This window comes from Bos indicus, chromosome 6 (assembly GCF_029378745.1).
Source record: "Bos indicus isolate NIAB-ARS_2022 breed Sahiwal x Tharparkar chromosome 6, NIAB-ARS_B.indTharparkar_mat_pri_1.0, whole genome shotgun sequence".
NCBI lineage: Eukaryota > Metazoa > Chordata > Mammalia > Artiodactyla > Bovidae > Bos > Bos indicus.
The window spans coordinates 17,960,242-17,977,055 of record NC_091765.1 but is presented as its reverse complement, the minus strand read 5'-3'; the positions used below and the strand labels follow the sequence as shown (position 1 = coordinate 17,977,055).

General features: G+C 41.1%; 1 protein-coding gene across 9 annotated transcripts in view; it reads right to left on the bottom strand.

The window, feature by feature from the left end:
• The window catches only part of LEF1 (lymphoid enhancer binding factor 1), a 117,013-nt gene that overhangs the window by 10,644 nt on the left and 89,555 nt on the right, over window positions 1–16,814 (bottom strand). For 5 of the 9 annotated variants that reach the window (XM_019962327.2, XM_019962325.2, XM_019962330.2 and 2 more), the window contains 2 exons: window positions 8,350–8,457; window positions 3,208–3,256 (listed from right to left, as the gene is read on the bottom strand). In XM_019962327.2, coding sequence (XP_019817886.1) covers window positions 3,208–3,256; window positions 8,350–8,457 — 157 coding nt within the window. Of the gene's footprint in view, window positions 1–2,497; window positions 2,539–3,207; window positions 3,257–7,134; window positions 7,271–8,349; window positions 8,458–16,814 lie in introns of those variants that run through there. The other 4 variants (XM_019962328.2, XM_019962326.2, XM_019962331.2 and 1 more) reach the window with 2 other exon arrangements.

Here is a 16,814-nt window from a genome sequence, read left to right as displayed (position 1 = left end):
CTGCTTAGTAACTCTTATCAAATGACTGGCAGCGCAGTTCTCTAAAATAGGATAGTGTGGAGGACAGGACTTCAAAGGCTGCATGACTGATCCAGCACCGAGAGGGGAGAGGAACACTCAAGACTCTGATTAAGTGCAGCCCAGCTGACAAGAGCCAAGAATTTTTCTCTTGGGGCTGGGGGAAGGTAAGCTTTGTTGTGCTTTTCAGGAGCAGGGCAGAGGGGACACCCTGACCTCAAAAAAAAAAAAAAAAGGCAAACACAAAAGTGACAAGGAAGCATAATGATCACTGTAACATTATTTTTTAAAAAGGAGATATTTGGGGTACATTCTAGGACAAAAAGGCATTTAGCTAATCTTGGAATCTAAAATACTATATAATCATAAAGGACACAAAACCAAATATTAAAGTCTGAAGTATAGAAACACATTTCTGCATGATTTTTGAATAGAAACAGCATTAAAGATGGTGGTGCAAACAGAGGACAGAGTAAATCAGACCATTATCAGTCCTTAGCATGTTGTGCTTATGAGGGTTTTCCATTTAGAACCAAGCATTAAAGGGGCTGCTGTCCATACCCAGGTGTTCAGTAATTAAAAGGACAATAGTCTTCAAAAAATAAAACGTGACAAAAAGGTACAAAAGCATATGTGTTTACTACTAGAACTATTTCTAAACTATGATGCCCTAAGTACCCGGGGACTGGGCCTGTGCTCCTGGTAACCCAGCTACAAGGCCAGCTCAGAAGAGGTCCTCAGTAATAGCTATTAAGCTAAATTAAATATGAACATCAACTGTGACATTATTTTGCTGATACCTGTTTGGTCACCTGTATGAAGGTCTGATCTTTATACCTGGAGAAAAGCCTGCCACTAACTACTACTTTATAGGACTTTTGATATCATAAAACAATGATGAAATTGTGAAGAACTCTGGGACTCTGAATAAAGATGAAGAAAGGCTCACAGAGAAGAGGACAGCTGAGTTGGGTCTTGGTGTGGGGTGGAGGGACGAAGGGAGGCCACTGATGATAAGCAAAGAACCCTAAGGGGTGGCGCTTACTGTTCCCATTTTAGAGTGGAGGGAAATGAAGATTAAGAACCTCAAGCTGGGCAAACAGTGGATGTAAAATTCATATCTATTTGGTACCAAAATCTCTGCAGGCTTTCCCAGGAAAGCCCATTGAAATTTTAGCACCAAAATTAAGTTCTAAAAGTTTAAGTGGTCATCTGGTTCTAGTCAAGAACTAAATGACCCACAAGCTAATGCTCTTCTCCTGAGAAACACCACACTCAGGCAGAGGAAATGGGCTTTCCGAGCACAGGGACAGCATGTGCAGCAACCTCCATCTGTCTGGGGGACGCAGATGATTTTGCTTGTATGGAGCACAGGACGCATGGCTGGAGGTGAGGAGAGGCAGAGCACGGAACCTCAAGCAGAGGGTAGATGCAGGCCAGCGCTAACGTGGTCTACACTGTGTCCTTCAGACGGGGAGGCACTGGCCCTTTTCAAGCAGGGAAGTGGACCATTCATGTGTGTTTCAGCAAATCCCTCTGAGAGCAACACAAAGAACTGGCAGAAATGAAGTCTGGCAGCAGGACAGTTATCCAAAGGCTAGTACAGTAACCCAGATGGAAAGTTAGAGCACCTGAGCTGAGGCTGTGGACTGCTGAGTGTGAGAGGAAAGACTCAAGACAGACCCCAAAGACCAAGTTGAAGGGACTGGATGCGGGTTCCAAGAGAGAAGAGAATCAAAGGGAGCGCCTTTGAGAAGAACTGAGAATTCACAGACACACCATGAAACTGAAGCCTAGCAAAGAATGAGGCAGTTTACAAAGCCGGGTTTCCACCAGGGATGCTGGTCACATGGTCAAAAATCAAATAACTACAATAAGCAGGAATGAAATAAATTTAGATATAAAGATGAAAGCGAGATCTAGCAATGGTTACCAGTAACGAACTTGATAGTAACAATATGGTTAATAAGTCCTCGAGCCATATATTTAAATAATAGAAAAAAATGAAGCCTCTTTCTCCCTAGAAATAAATACATAACTTGTAAGCCTCTATATATCATCCCAACTGAGAAAAAGTCTCTACAGAGCAAAACCTTCCAAGTCCTGGGCCAGTGTGGGCCTGAGTTCCTCCAGCACAGCCCCCGGTTTGCAGAGTAAAATGGCATTTTGCTGGGTTTTGTTATTTGTCTTTTAAGCAGGCAGATTGCCACTGGTTAGTAAGGAATGTTTGACAAGAATTAGGGGAAAGGGAATGGAGAAAGATTAAAGGGGCAAAAAAGGGAAGAAGAGAGACACATACTATATTGCAAGTCTATAGCCGGTATAAAAACCATCAGATGTTTTAAAGCACTGCTTGGATTTTGGTGGTCTTTCCTCTTTAAAGGAGCAATGCTGAACGGCATCAGTATAAGCAAGAAGATTCACAAGCAAGTGCCTCTGTTTATAAATAACGTCAGTAGGACCAGAGAGTCGTTCTTACCATGTTTCAGATGTAGGCAGCTGTCATTCTTGGACCTGTACCTGCAGAAAATTGTGTCTTTAACAAATTTTTATTGAAGAGGTTTTTGTACATTCCAAATACGTAGTAGCTACAATATAATGTGGACCTCTTTGCTTTATTTTTTATGGTTCTTATACCAGCCATTTTTTATTTGTGCAGTACAAGTAGAGGCCTTATCTTTAATGAAAGAAAAGGGGAAATAAATAGGACCTCACTGATTGATGCCTTGAATTATTGTACAGGAAAGATAAACCCTAGCATCATGTTTTATATTTTTAAATAACCCCAAACCATAGAAAAGATTCTCCAGGGGATACAAGGTGGCATATCACAGGGTCATCATAAAAAAACTGTAATGTGAGGAATTATGCAACTAGAAGAACAGGAGTGTTAAAGCAAAGAGAAGACACACAACAAAAGCAAAAACAAAACTAAGGAAAAAAGAAAACAATCACAGTTAACAACGAGGATTCCCGGTAACAGGGATTGGGGGAGCTTTTTAGAGGTACCTTCACATAGTCACATTTAAAAGAAAGGTCTTGCAAACATTTTAAAAGAATTTCAGGAAGAAAAGCCGAGTTTAGGAATCACAGTATAGTTGAAAAATAAAGCAGTGTATAGAAAGATGCAGACTGCTTTAAAGGTGTTCCTCAGAAGCAGAGCGGGCTGGGAAGTCACACGGGGCCTACCTGATGTGGATTCCTGTAGCTTCTCTCTCTTCCTCTTCTTTTTCTTACCCTGGAAGAAGACAGGCACACTGTCACAGACTGCACTGTGAGCACATGGACGCACGTGATACAAAAGGACAGGCAGGCAGTCAACCGAGAGCTAAGACACCTCAATATCTCTTTCTTTACCATCTGTACCTAGAAACCGAGAGCAAGAGAACAATTCTGATCTGTGACCTTTGTCTTTTTGGCTTCACATTTAATATTGTAAGTGACCACACACACACAGGATAATGATGTCCCAGGGCTGTGGTGGGCTTCCCTGGTGGCTCAGGGGTAAAGAATCCACCTGCCAATGCAGAAGACGCAGGTTCAGTCCGTGGGTCGGGAAGATCCCCTGGAGAAGGAAATGACGACCCACTCCAGGATTCTTGCCTGGAAAGTCCCATGGACAGAGGAACCTAGCAGCTACAGTCCACGGGGTAGCAGAGAGCCAGACACGACTTAGCAGCTAAACAACAACAAGGGCTGTGGCCACAGACACCACCTCCCACTCAAGGAAAGCCCACATAAGGAGGTACTCCGGTACTCCTTTTATTGCTAACCATCGCACTTAGTATCCAATTCTGGTAGAGGTGATGATAAATCTTCCTTACTATGAATTTGACCATGTAATTAAAAATCCACTATGTTAACAGGATCTTCAGCCCCTGTGGCACAGACACGACATAACCGAGACAGCAGTAGGAGGGTAAGACAGAACCTGAGAAAACTCAAAAGGTAATTGTAGAGACTTATTTATGGCAGCTAAAGACCTTGCTTCCCAAAAGACATAATAACATGAATATGCCTGCAATTTAAAATACATTTCAAAATCATCTTAATCACATATTTGCATTTTAGGTCCATTTATCCTGGTTTAATTTTCTGTTTTCCTTCATAATTACTTTCCCCTCAAAAATAACTGTAACAAGGCATAGACACAGTATGTATTCCACTTATATGAATAGTAAATGGCCAACCTAGATTAGGATAGTCTTTTCAAATAAGTATAACAGAACACATATCACATCCAGTTTCTCTGTCTGCTGTAATAATCACATTCACAAAAAATAAAACCATAAGATTATATTGAGTATATTGTATACATATATAAAAGTATGTATTTTTATGCACCTCAAGATAGTTTTTTTCCGTGTCACATGACCTGATCTTGGGAAAGTTGACTGAAACTGTCCTCTTAAACACTAAGGCAAACAACAGATATTAGTAGCCTTGGGAAATAGCATACCAAAAATAGTGGAGTCGTCTTTAAGATGATTAAGGTACTCCAGGGAGAGGGGAGCGGACAGAGGAAGCACATGCTCCTCATAGGCATCTACTGTCTCCCTTTCAGATGCGATGACTTATGGTTTTCAGAAGGCGCAATAAGGTAGTTTCACGTACACGGAGCTTTCTTCCTCACCTCCTCCTCCTCCAAGCTCCCATTCACCCTTTTAAGATTCATCTCCAGTGTCATTTAGGACTCTTCTCTGAGAGCTTCCCACCATAGCCTGACTCCTCACAGGGGCCATGATGAGCTGTGTCCCTGAGCCGCTGATCACAGGGCTGTTAGCACTGCCTGAACCTCCGCTCGTCTCTGCCACCCAGCACATGCCTAGCACGTGCTTAGAACAGGCAACTGTGGCCTGACATGTCAGACTAATGTTGCTTTTGTGAAATCACCTGTACTATATTCTAGGAATACACCTGTGCTTCAAGAGAACTTACCTTTATGGTAGACAAAATTAAGGAGTTTGGATATATTTGTGTTAGAATACACAAAAACAAACAAAATTTCATGTGTAGTAAATAAACTTTTCATGAAAATCATAAATAGTACTGGGGTTTTAAGCACTACATTTAGAAGCTCCAATAATACAAATATAACAATACACCTAACAATATATGTTCACTGTTGATTTATGAAAGCCAGTTATAAAAATGAAAGTTATAAAAACAAATTGAAGCTTTACAATCTGTGATGCCTTAGGGCATTTTAATATTAAATATTGAGATATATATTTAATATGATCTCAGTGAGCATTAGGATAGCATTCTGACAATGAAAAGCTAAGTTACAGGGCATATATCTTATTTAGACTGTATTCTTGTACTTCTAAGAATACTCCGTAATATCTTTAGCTAAATTGATACCACTTGATTGACTTCTGTTTGCCTTAGTAATTAACAGGCTTATTTTGATTATTATAAAAAATTTAAGTTACAAAGCTGGGGTTCCCCTTCATTCAAAGAGATCCTAAAAGTCAAATTGTGCAAACAACTTCCTTTAAAAGTTGTGCCAAGGAAAATCTTTAAAGGAAAATTCACATTACACTGGTCTTCCTTAAAAACTACTTCCCATCTCTCCACATGGAGAGGAGGGTAGAGAGAGAAAAATAACATATGTTTCTTTTATCTCTTTTTATAAGTGGCAACTCACTCTTTAAGGATCAGAAACTTCATTCAAAGACATGATATCACCTGTATGTAGAATCTAAAGTACAACACAGATGAACATATCTATGACACAGAAATAAACTCACAGACATACGGAACCTTTGGTTGCCAAGGTGGGTGGGGTGGGGAAGGAAAGGATTGGGTGTTTGGGACAGATGCAAACTATTACATAGAGGATGGATAAACAACCAGTTCCTATTGTACAGAACAGGGAACTCTATTCAGTATCCTGTGGTAAACCATAATGGAAAATAATATAAAAAAGTGTATATATATATATATATATATACACACACACAGATAACTGAATCACTTTGCTGTACAACAGAAATGAACACTGTAAATCAACTATACTTCAATAACATAAAAAGAAAAAAAAGACATTCAACATGCAACACTTAATCTATGTAAATTCTCAGCACAGCAAAGCTCTCCCAGGGGGTCAAAGAAGGAAGACCATTCTTCCCTACAGGCCAACCACATCCAGAAGAGACCCAGGACAGGGTTAAAGGAGTATACTTTAGGACTGAAACCGTTTAGGTGGGGGATTGATCTTCCCACTTAAAGGGCATCACAGAGGCTCTATCCAGAAAATACAGTCCAGAGAACAGAAGCCAGTTCTGAGAGGAAACTCTTCAACTAAAGCTGTCTTCCTAAGGAGGCCCTGGAAGACCAAGCTGGTCTGTCTGGGGGAGGGAAACGGCATAGACTGTGCAGTCTGGGGGAACTGGCTGCTCCTTAGCCACTACATAGCCCCAGACAAGTTACCTAACCTCTTGACTCTTCAATTTCCCTCATCTGTAAAATGTAACAATACTGTTTATGTCACAGGATTATCCTAAGGACTAGAAAACAACACACAAAGCATTTAAGACAGTTCTTGACAATTGGCATGCAGCAGTTACTAAAACAACCAAGACACAATCCAGGAGAGTCGATGAAGCTGCTGCTCCCAAGTCACAAACAGCAGGACTCTTACTTCCTATGTCAGACTTGTATCCAATGAGGAGGCTCCAAATCCTGACCAGTAGGGACTTTTTCTTCCAACATGTTACAGGAGACTGTGTTCCCAAAGTCTCTGTGCCTCATTATATGGGATGCATGACCTCATACTTGTGGCCCCACAGGATCATGCACAGCAATGGCCACACGGTAATCTACATGTTGATTCATGGATTCACCGTTCTTAAAAAGGACAACTACATCTAATAAGAAGACTGTCCTAGCTGGCACTTTGAATGCGAGCCTCACAAGAAACATGAAAATGATCTTCAAATTTTTAAATTAAGAGCTTAAGTGACCAAAAACATTCCCCTCTATAAAATAGGATACAACTGATATCACTTACAATATTCTTTCTCAGAAGTAGTTTTTGTTGTATCAAGACAAGAACAAGATGTTCAAACTATAAAGTAACAAAACAACTGGAAATAAAAATGAGGTGCTTACTGCAAGGAGATCCAACCAGTCCATTCTAAAGGAGATCAGTCCTGGGTGTTCTTTGGAAGGACTGATGCTAAAGCTGAAACTCCAATACTTTGGCCACCTCATGCGAAGACTTGACTCATTGGAAAAGACTCTGATGCTGGGAGGGATTGGGGGAGGGAGGAGAAGGGGACGACAGAGGATGAGATGGCTGGATGGCATCACTGACTCGATGGACATGAGTTTGGGTGAACTCTGGGAGTTGGTGATGGACAGGGAGGCCTGGAGTGCTGCGATTCATGGGGTCGCAAAGAGTCGGACACGACTGAGCAACTGAACTGAACTGAAAATTATGATAATACCTACTCCATCTAAATAAAATATATAATGGACATCAGGGTATGTTAATATGAAACAAAAAAGTGGATTTTTACCTAGCTCTAATTAGTCTGTGGCAAAACAGTCACATGAATACACTATAATAAGTGTAAAATAACATAATCCTTTTTGGAAAGAAGTCTAATATATATCAAAAGCCTTTATAATCTGTACTCAACAATTTCACTACTTTGAATCTATCCTATAAAAATAAGTCCTAAATACAGGGAAAAAAACCCTGTTATTATGCACAGTTCATCGCAGGATTATTTCCACTTATTAAAAAAAACATATCTAAAAATCAGGGAAAAATGGTTAATTGTGACATTCACTCAATGTATATTGTATACCTATTAAAACTGATACATAGAAACACTATGCCATAACAGAAAAAACGCGTATTGTATATAAGAGCAAGTAGCATGGCACAAAAGTGTATGTATATACAAACCCACCTACCCTCCCTCAAACACACATCCAAGTAAAAATGGAAAAATATGCACAGAAAATATACTGGAAGATAGTTAACTAGTTATTAATAATAATAATCTCATCATTATTTACATGATGAGACTGCGGGCTTTAAAAACAATCTTTTCACCAACATTTTAATGATTAGGATTTTTCTGATTAAAAAATCTTACTTAAAAAATGTCATTAGCATATAGCCAAAAAATTATGACAGCGCAGTTTTCAAAATGAAATATAACCATGAAGTCTTTATTACAAAGTTCATTAACTTTCAAAAATAGAAAACAATGCCAGCATTAGTTCCACTCTACAACACATTTCCCTTAGGAGAGCAACACAGGGAGAGAACGAGCGAGAAGAGAGAGCCGTCGGTGTGCAGAAGGCGCTTACATAATTGTCTCTTGCAGACCAGCCTGGATAGAGCTGCATATGTAGCTGTCTTTCCTTCCGCGCTAATTCATAATATTTAGCCTGCTCTTCACGAGAGAGGGCATGCCACTGAAAAACAAAGGGGAAGGAGGGGAAAAAAATCAAGTAAAAGCAAAACAGCAATAGTATTATATATTTCATATTTCAGACAGTGGAGAATGAAAATGTTAAGAATGTAAACTTTGATTTTTAAATGGCAGAAGACCACGTGTTGCAGAAATCCATCTGGAGTTTGGTGGCTGCAACGAAATTCCAACTTTTGTTTTCCTGTCCTGCTCTCACATTACATGAAACCTGTCCAAGTATCCAAAATGAAGTGGCCTCTCGCCCAGCCTTTCTCTTCTCCAGGGCCAGTTAAAGGGAATGTTCACCAGTAAGCTTCAACACCCAAGTTACCCCTTTTTCATAGTTTGTGGCATATTCTGCCATTGAGCCCAAGTGCTATTTATTAATGCAAAATTTCCACAGGTCTTTTCCACACAGATATCTCCTCACCTCACATGCACACTCTCCCACTCTGTCATATGAGGAATCTGAAACCTTCATCATATGATCCTGTCTATAAAGCAAGACATCAAAAGTCAGTCTGTCTCAGTCTCTTCAGCCTCCCCTCACACTTACAGAAACACTAATTGTCCACAGGGAGAACACAGGTAACACTGTATAATCACCATGCACACTGTGTGTTTTGGTCTTCTGATGGAAAACAAGGAGCATGGCCTCAATTCATTTTGACATCTACACTTTCAGACTGTAGGATCTAATTTGGAGAATGTAGCACTTGACACCTTGCAAATTTTCCATTTCCCTTTAGGTAACAGGTATCTATAGATCATACAGAGCAAAACTGCAAGGCACTGTTTGGGATTTTAAGCAGCCTGAATCCTGTATGGAATAACTGACTGGTTCAAGATAGAAAAAGGAGTACAGCAGGGATGTCTGCTGTCACCCTGTTTGTTTAAACCATACACCAAGCACATCATGAGAAATGCTGGGCTGGATGAGTTACAAGCTGGAATCAAGACAGGCAGGAGAAATATCAACAACCTCAGATATGCAGATGATACCACTCTAATGGCAGAAAGTGAAGAGGAACCAAGAGCCTCTTGATGAAGGTGAAGGAGTAGAGTCAGAGAGCTAGCTTAAAACTAAATATTAAAAAAACTAAGATCATAGCATCCAGCTGTGTGGCAAATAGAAGGGGAAAAGGTAGAAATAGCTTTCCTCATCTAGGTCTCCAAAAATCACTGCGGACAGTGAGTGCAGTCATGAAATCATAAGACGATGGCTTCTTGGCAGGAAAGCAATGACAAGCCTAGACAGGGTGTTGAAAAGCAGAGACATTACTCTGCCAACCAAGTTCATACAGTCAAGGCTGTGGTCTTTCCAATGGTCAAAAATGCTTGTGAGAGCTGGACCATAAAGAAGGCAGTTCAGGTGCTCAGTTGTGTCCGACTATTTGTGACCCCATGGACTGCAGCAACCCAGGCTTCCCTGTGTATCACCAACTCTCGGAGCTTGCTCAAATTCATGTCCATCAAGTCGGTGATGCCATCCAACCATCTCATCCTCTGTCATCCCCTTCTCCTGCCTTCAGTCTTTCCCAGCATCAGGGTCTTTTCCAATGGGTCAGTTCTTCTCATCAGGTGGCCAAAGTATTGGAGTGTTAGCTTCAGCGTCAGTCTTTCCAATGAATATTCAGAGCTGATTGATTTCCTTTAGGATTGACTGGTTGGATCTCCTTGCAGTCCAAGGGATTCTCAAGAGTCTTCTTCAACACCACAGTTCAAAAGGATCAATTCTTCAGTGTTCAGCTTTCTGTAGAGTTCAATTCTCACATCCATACATGACTACTGGATAAACCATAGCTTTGATTAGACAGATCTTTGTTGGCAAAGTAATGTCTCCGCTTTTTAATATGCTGTCTAGTCTAGGTTGGTCATAGCTTTTCTTCCAAGGAGCAAGTGTCTTTTAATTTCATGTCTACAGTCACCATCTGCAGTGATTTTGGAGTCCAAAAAATCAAAGTCTCTCCACTGTTTCCACTGTTTTCCCCATCCATTTGCCATGAAGTGATGGGACCAGATGCCATGATCTTAGTTTTCTGAATGTTGAGCTTTAAGCCAACTTTCTCACTCTCCTCTTTCACTTTCATCAAGAGGGTCTTTAGTTTTTCTTCACTTTCTGCCATAAGGGTGGTGTCATCTGTGTATCTGAGGTTATTTGTATTTCTCTTGGCAATCTTATGGATTCCAGCTTTTGCTTCATCCAGCCCAGCGTTTCTCAGGATGTTCTCTGCATATAAATTAAATAAGCAGGGTGACAATATACAGCCTTGATGTACTCCTTTCCCTGTTTGGAACCAGTCTGTTGTTCCATGTCCAGTTCTAACTGTTGCTTCTTGACCTGCATACAGATTTCTCAGGAGGAAGGTCAGGTGGTCTGGTATTCCTATCTCTTTCAGAATTTTCCACAGTTTGTTGTGATTCACACAGTCAAAGGCTTTGGCATAGTCAATAAAGCAGATGTTTTTCTGGAACTCCTTGCTTTTTTGATGATCTAATGGATGTTGGCAATTTTATCTCTGGTTCCTCTGCCTTTTCTAAATCCAGCTTCAACATCATGGAAGTTCATGGCTCATGTACTGTTGAAGCCTGGCTTGTAGAATTTTGAGCATTACTTTGCTAGCATGTGGGATGAGTGCAATTGTGCGGTAGTTTGAACACCCTTTGGCACTGCCTTTCTTTGGGACTGGAATGAAAACCGGCCTTTTCCAGTCCTGTGGCCACTGCTGAGTTTTGCACATTTGCTGGCATATTGAGTGCAGCACTTTCACAGCATCATCTTTCAGGATTGGAAATAGCTTAATTGGAATTCCATCACCTCCACTAGCTTTGTTTGTACTGATGCTTCCTTAAGGCCCACTTGACTTCGCGTTCCAGGATGACTGGCTCTAGGTGAGTGATTACACCATTGTGGTTATCTGGGTCATGAAAATATATTTTGTACAGTTCTTTTGTGTATTCTTGCCACCTCTTAATATCTTCTGCTTCTGTTAGGTCCATACCATTTCTGTCCTTTACTGAGCCCATCTTTGCATGAAGTGTTTCCTTGTTATCTCTAATTTTCTTGAAGAGATCTTTAGTCTTTCCATTCTGTCGTTTTCCTCTATTGCTTTGCACTGATCACTGAGGAAGGCTTACTCTGCATTCAAATGGGTGTATCTTTCCTTTTCTCCTTTGCCTTTAGCTTCTCTTCTTTTCTCAGCTATTTGTAAGGCCTCCTCAGACAACCATTTTGCCTTTTTGCATTTCTTTTTCTTGGGGATGGTCTTCATCACTGCCTCCTGTACAATGTCATGAACCTCTGTCCATAGTTCTTCAGGCACTCTATCAGATCTAATCCCTTTAATCTATTTCTCACTTCCACTGTATAATCATAAGGGATTTGATTTAGGTCATACCTGAATGGTCTAGTGGTTTTCCCTACTTTCTTCAATTTAAGTCTGAATTTGGCAATAAGGAGTTCATGATCTAAGCCACAGTCAGCTCCCGGTCTTGTTTCTGCTGACTGTATAGAGCTTCTCCATCTTTGGCTGCAAAGAACATAATCAATCTGATTTTGGTATTGATCATCTGCTGATGTCCATGTGTAGAGTCTTCTCTTGTGTTGTTGGAAGAAGGTGTTTGCTATAACCAGTGTGTTCTCTTGGCAAAACTCTGTTAGCCTTTGCTCTGCTTCATTCTGTACTCTAAGGGCAATTTTGCCTATTATTCCAGGTATCTCTTGATCTCCTACTTTTGCATTCCAGTTCCCTATAATGAAAAAGACATCTCTTTGGGGTGTTATTTCTAGAAGGTCTTATAGGTCTTCATAGAACCATTCAAATTCAGCTTCTTCAGCATTACTGGTTGGGGCATAGACTTGGATTACTGTGATACTGACTGGTTTGCCTTGGAAACAAAGAGATCATTCTGTTGTTTTTGAGATTGCATCCATGAATTGCATTTCAGACTCTTGTTGATTATGAGGGCTACTACATTTCTTCTAAGAAGCAAAAAGAAGACAGAATGTCAAAGAATTGATGCCTTTGAACTGTGGTGCTGGAGAAGACTCCTGAGAATCCCTTGGACAGCAAGGAGATCAAAGCAGTCAATCTGAGGGGAAATCAACCCAGAATATTCACTGGAAGGACAGATGCTGAAGCTGAAGCTCCACTATTTTGGTTATCTGATGTGAAGAGCTGACTCACTGAAAAAGTCCCTGATGCTGAGAAAGATCGAGGGCAGAAGGAGAAGAGGATGTCAGAGGATGATATGGATGGATGACATCACAAACTCCGGGAGATGGTGAGGGACAGGGAGGCCTGGCGTGCTGTAGTCCATGGGGTTGCAAAGAGTCGGACACGACTGCATGACTGAACAACAACACTGACACTTTGTGTGTGTTTACATAAAACTTACCCCAGGCCCCCTGTAAGCAGTCTCCTAGTGCGTCTTCCTACTTCCCAAATGCCAGGGTCTGTTGTCAGCCACTCCCAGAGAACTGGCTGCACTCTGGGGGACCCACTGGCCAGAGGTGATGGCACAGGGGCAGTGGCTGTAGGAGGCATGGGCCAGAGCCCACACCACTCACGCCTGCACACACTCTGGATGAGTCCCGCTTCCACTCCAGCGCTCCCAATTCTAGGGTGTACTGCTTCCATTTCACTTCCTGTTAAAGGCTGGGTGGTTCTTTCTCATTCATGTCTACTGTGCATATTTATTTTAATTACTCTCGTTTTAATTATGGACAGAAAGGTATGACTGGACTGGAGAAGGGAAGGAGAAGTGAGGGAGAGAGGCCGGTGAGCAAGAAGAGGCTGTGCTTGAGGACCGTGGGCCAGTGGTCAGGACACAGGACCTACAGCACAATGGGGACCTGCCTCCTCAAGGACGCAAACAATTGCTGCCCTTGCCCCTGGCAGGAGGGGACCTCACCTCAAAGAGAGCACAGCACCAAAGCGCCTGTGGCCTCATCCTGGCCTCCCCTCCAGCCTCCGGCCCAGAGGTGGTGGGACCCACAGGCAGGGCAACAGATTCCACTTCCTTCAAACCGCCCCTTGACGGCCAGAGCCTCTAAGTTGATAGGACAATGATTTAATTGCTTTAAAGTGCAGAGTGTAAAGTTAAGAACCATGACACTCAGTGGACTTGGCCTGAGCCTACAGGCAAATCAAATAATATACTTTTCTTAAAAAAAAAAAAGGTGGGGGAGGGAGGGACGGGAGATGGGGAGGTGACAGAAAAAATACAAAACCTGAAAGAAGTTACCTGAGACACAATTCTTTGTACCAGCAGAGTAATCACAATTAGTCAAGCTGAGCCTAAAAAGGCATGTCTGGGGAGCAGTGGAAGCTGAGGCAGGAAAAGTCACACTGCCTCTGTCCACTGAAAGTGAAAGAAAGTTTAAGTCACTCAGTTGTGTCCAACTCTCTATGACCCCATGGACTACACAGTCCATGGAATTCTCCAGGTCAGAATACTGGAGTGGGTAGCCATTCCCTTCTCCAGGGGATCTTCCCAACCCAGGGATCGAACCCAGGTCTCCTGCATTGCAGGCAGATTCTTTACCAGCTGAGCCACAAGGGAAGCCACTTTTCTAAACCTGAGGTTCTGACCTAGAGCCCTTCACGGGGAGAAAAAGCCACACCAGGCACAGTGCAAGAGATCAGCCTACCTTAAAAAAAAAAGACTCATCATTAGTATTTAGATAGTTCTGGTGCTAACATGATTGGCAAGAGGCAAGGCATTATCAAAAAGGAACAAAAAGAAGACTAAGAAGAAAAAAAGATAAGAAGTCTTACTTTGTAAATTTGTTCATTCATTTGATCAATAATCTCTCATGCTACTGCAATATGTCAGTATAGAGATATATTTTATCTGGACTTGTAAATAAAACTTATCTCCCAAAATACATATGGAGGTTGGGTCTTCTGCCCAAACAACCGGTTAAACAAGCAGGAATTTTTCAGTTCCAGCAGGAAACTTAGGTTGACAAGACCCCAGCTAACAAAACTGAGCAAAATTCAAAGTGAAAAAACAGACCACAAACTAAACTGCTTACCTGCCTTTCCAACTGCTTTTAGTTCCTAGGGATTTACAATTCACAAATGCAATTCACAAACGAAGCATCATTTACTAGAGTAAAACAGTTCAGTAAAATTATGATATTAAAGTTTTACATTGAAAACAAAAGTAAAGTCTGATGCAAGCTAGAAAGATGATATCAACAGGCATTTCTGAAACATATTGACTAAAAACGTTTTTCCATCTCTTTTGCTTACTGAAAGATTCATCAAGTTGTTGGGAAAGTACCCATTTGAAGAAACTTAACACAGGTCCAAGATTTAGAAATTCTGACACTAAATATGCAATAAATGGACTTCCTTTAATAGTCTAGAAGGTCTGAAAAGAAAAACCATAAAATAATATTTATGTTATTATTTATAATATGAAGAAGAAAACTGAGTCATTCATATGAATGAACATTTCTATGTTAGAGATAAAGGTGAGTAAAAATCAAAAGAAAAAATGTTCCAGCATGAATTTCAATTCCACTATTAAGAATTCTAATTATCCTAGTGTAAAACTTCATGATTTTAAAGCTAGGAACTTTAAAGAACTAGCAAGAACTATCCTGCCAGAGGGGAGTTATGAAAGGATAGAAAACCTGATCTTAATCAAAGATCTCAGAGGCCTATAAATAGAAACAGGTGTCCAAATCAAAGACAGAGAGAGACCCTAAATGAGAACCATCCTTTAGGACACATGCTCTGATCTGGGGATTGTTAAGGGAGCTGACAAAGTAGCAACTGTTGGAAATGTGCATTAAAAATAGGAAGCATACATCCATATCATATCCTTAACTCTCTTGAGCAGGAAAATAATTCCCACTGGAGGACCATGGACCTTTAACTTGGGGTGAGGGGGAATAAGATTTTACACAAGCTAAAAAAGGAACCCTTCTTTTCCTCTAATTTCTTCTTTTGAAGGTTCAGGGGGGAAAAAAATGATGGGAATCACTCATCTGCTATGATCTGGCTTTGAAAATCATTGTAATTATTGTTATTAAGTGTTTAAGAATCCACAGGGAGATAGAGTATTGTACACAGGGCACCAAAAGAGCTATAATCTGCCACCACATCCTACCCCCGAAACCCTGGTGTCTTGAAGATTGGAAATAGCTGCGTTTTTATGCCATCCAAGAGGAATCTATAATTCAACAACGCCTGCTCTCCGCCATCTGCTTTCCTCACATGGACTGGAAATCTCCTAATGTTTTCTGTCATGGATGCTGAAATGTATGAGGTTTTTAACAAACATGATGAAAACGTTCATCAGCAACAGCTAAAACATGACTTTAAGTCCCACAAAGGTTGTCAAGACCTTCCTTCTCCTGAATGTTCATTTGCAAACCATGAATTTCTTGAGAGTTTGCAAAAACAAATACACAAGGTCATATTTTAAGAAGTCACCACACATATATGAAGAGCATCATACAAGTTAAGCTGAAGCATTCCTAAAACTTCAATGTAATTATAGTAAAATGCAATTTCAATGAGAAAAATTCCAATTTTCTCCACCACCCTTCAGATACCCAACTAAACCCATTTCAACCCTGAGAAAAGTACTGGGAAGGACTGACTCGTCTCTGGGCTGGTGGTTGGACAAAGAAATCTAAGAGCATCTGTTCTAGTTATAAGTCTAGTGCCTGGGACATGACAGGTGCTCAGAAAAATACCTCTGCATGGGTGAAAGCAACAACATCAACAGCAAAGGTGGGCGATCGAGAAACCTGGCCCATGTACACCTGGAGAATCAGAGAACAATGCTTCTAGAATTAAGACTTCTCCGGCCCACACCAATTCTTCTATGTAAAGCTTTAAGGTAGAATGATCTGCTTACGTCTTGGAAGGAGCAGCCACTGCTGACTGCCAGGGTTTATCCAGAAATGTGGCTGGCCCCACAGGCCTTGCTGTAGCTCGCCGCTTGCTTGCTTCAGAGTCTGCACACACACACACACGCACACACACACGCACACACACACGCACACACACTGCTTCATGTGGGGACAGTCCACCTCACCCCCTTCATCAGGGGTTAACCCCCACTCATCTCTCAACTACTTTCTCAGGGGGCCATTCCCCAGCCCCACCCCACCTCCATTATTCTCTGATTCTTGCTCTTCATATTAACAGTATTTATCACAATTTTAATTATATATATAATAGGGAATTATTTCATATCAGTATCCTGTCACAAAACTTCAAGATCTGTGAAGGCAAGGACTACATCTATTTTACTCAGCAAACATTATGTAATGCCTACTACACTGCCTGGCACATAAAAGACACTCAAGATATACTCATTTAACGTATGATAATA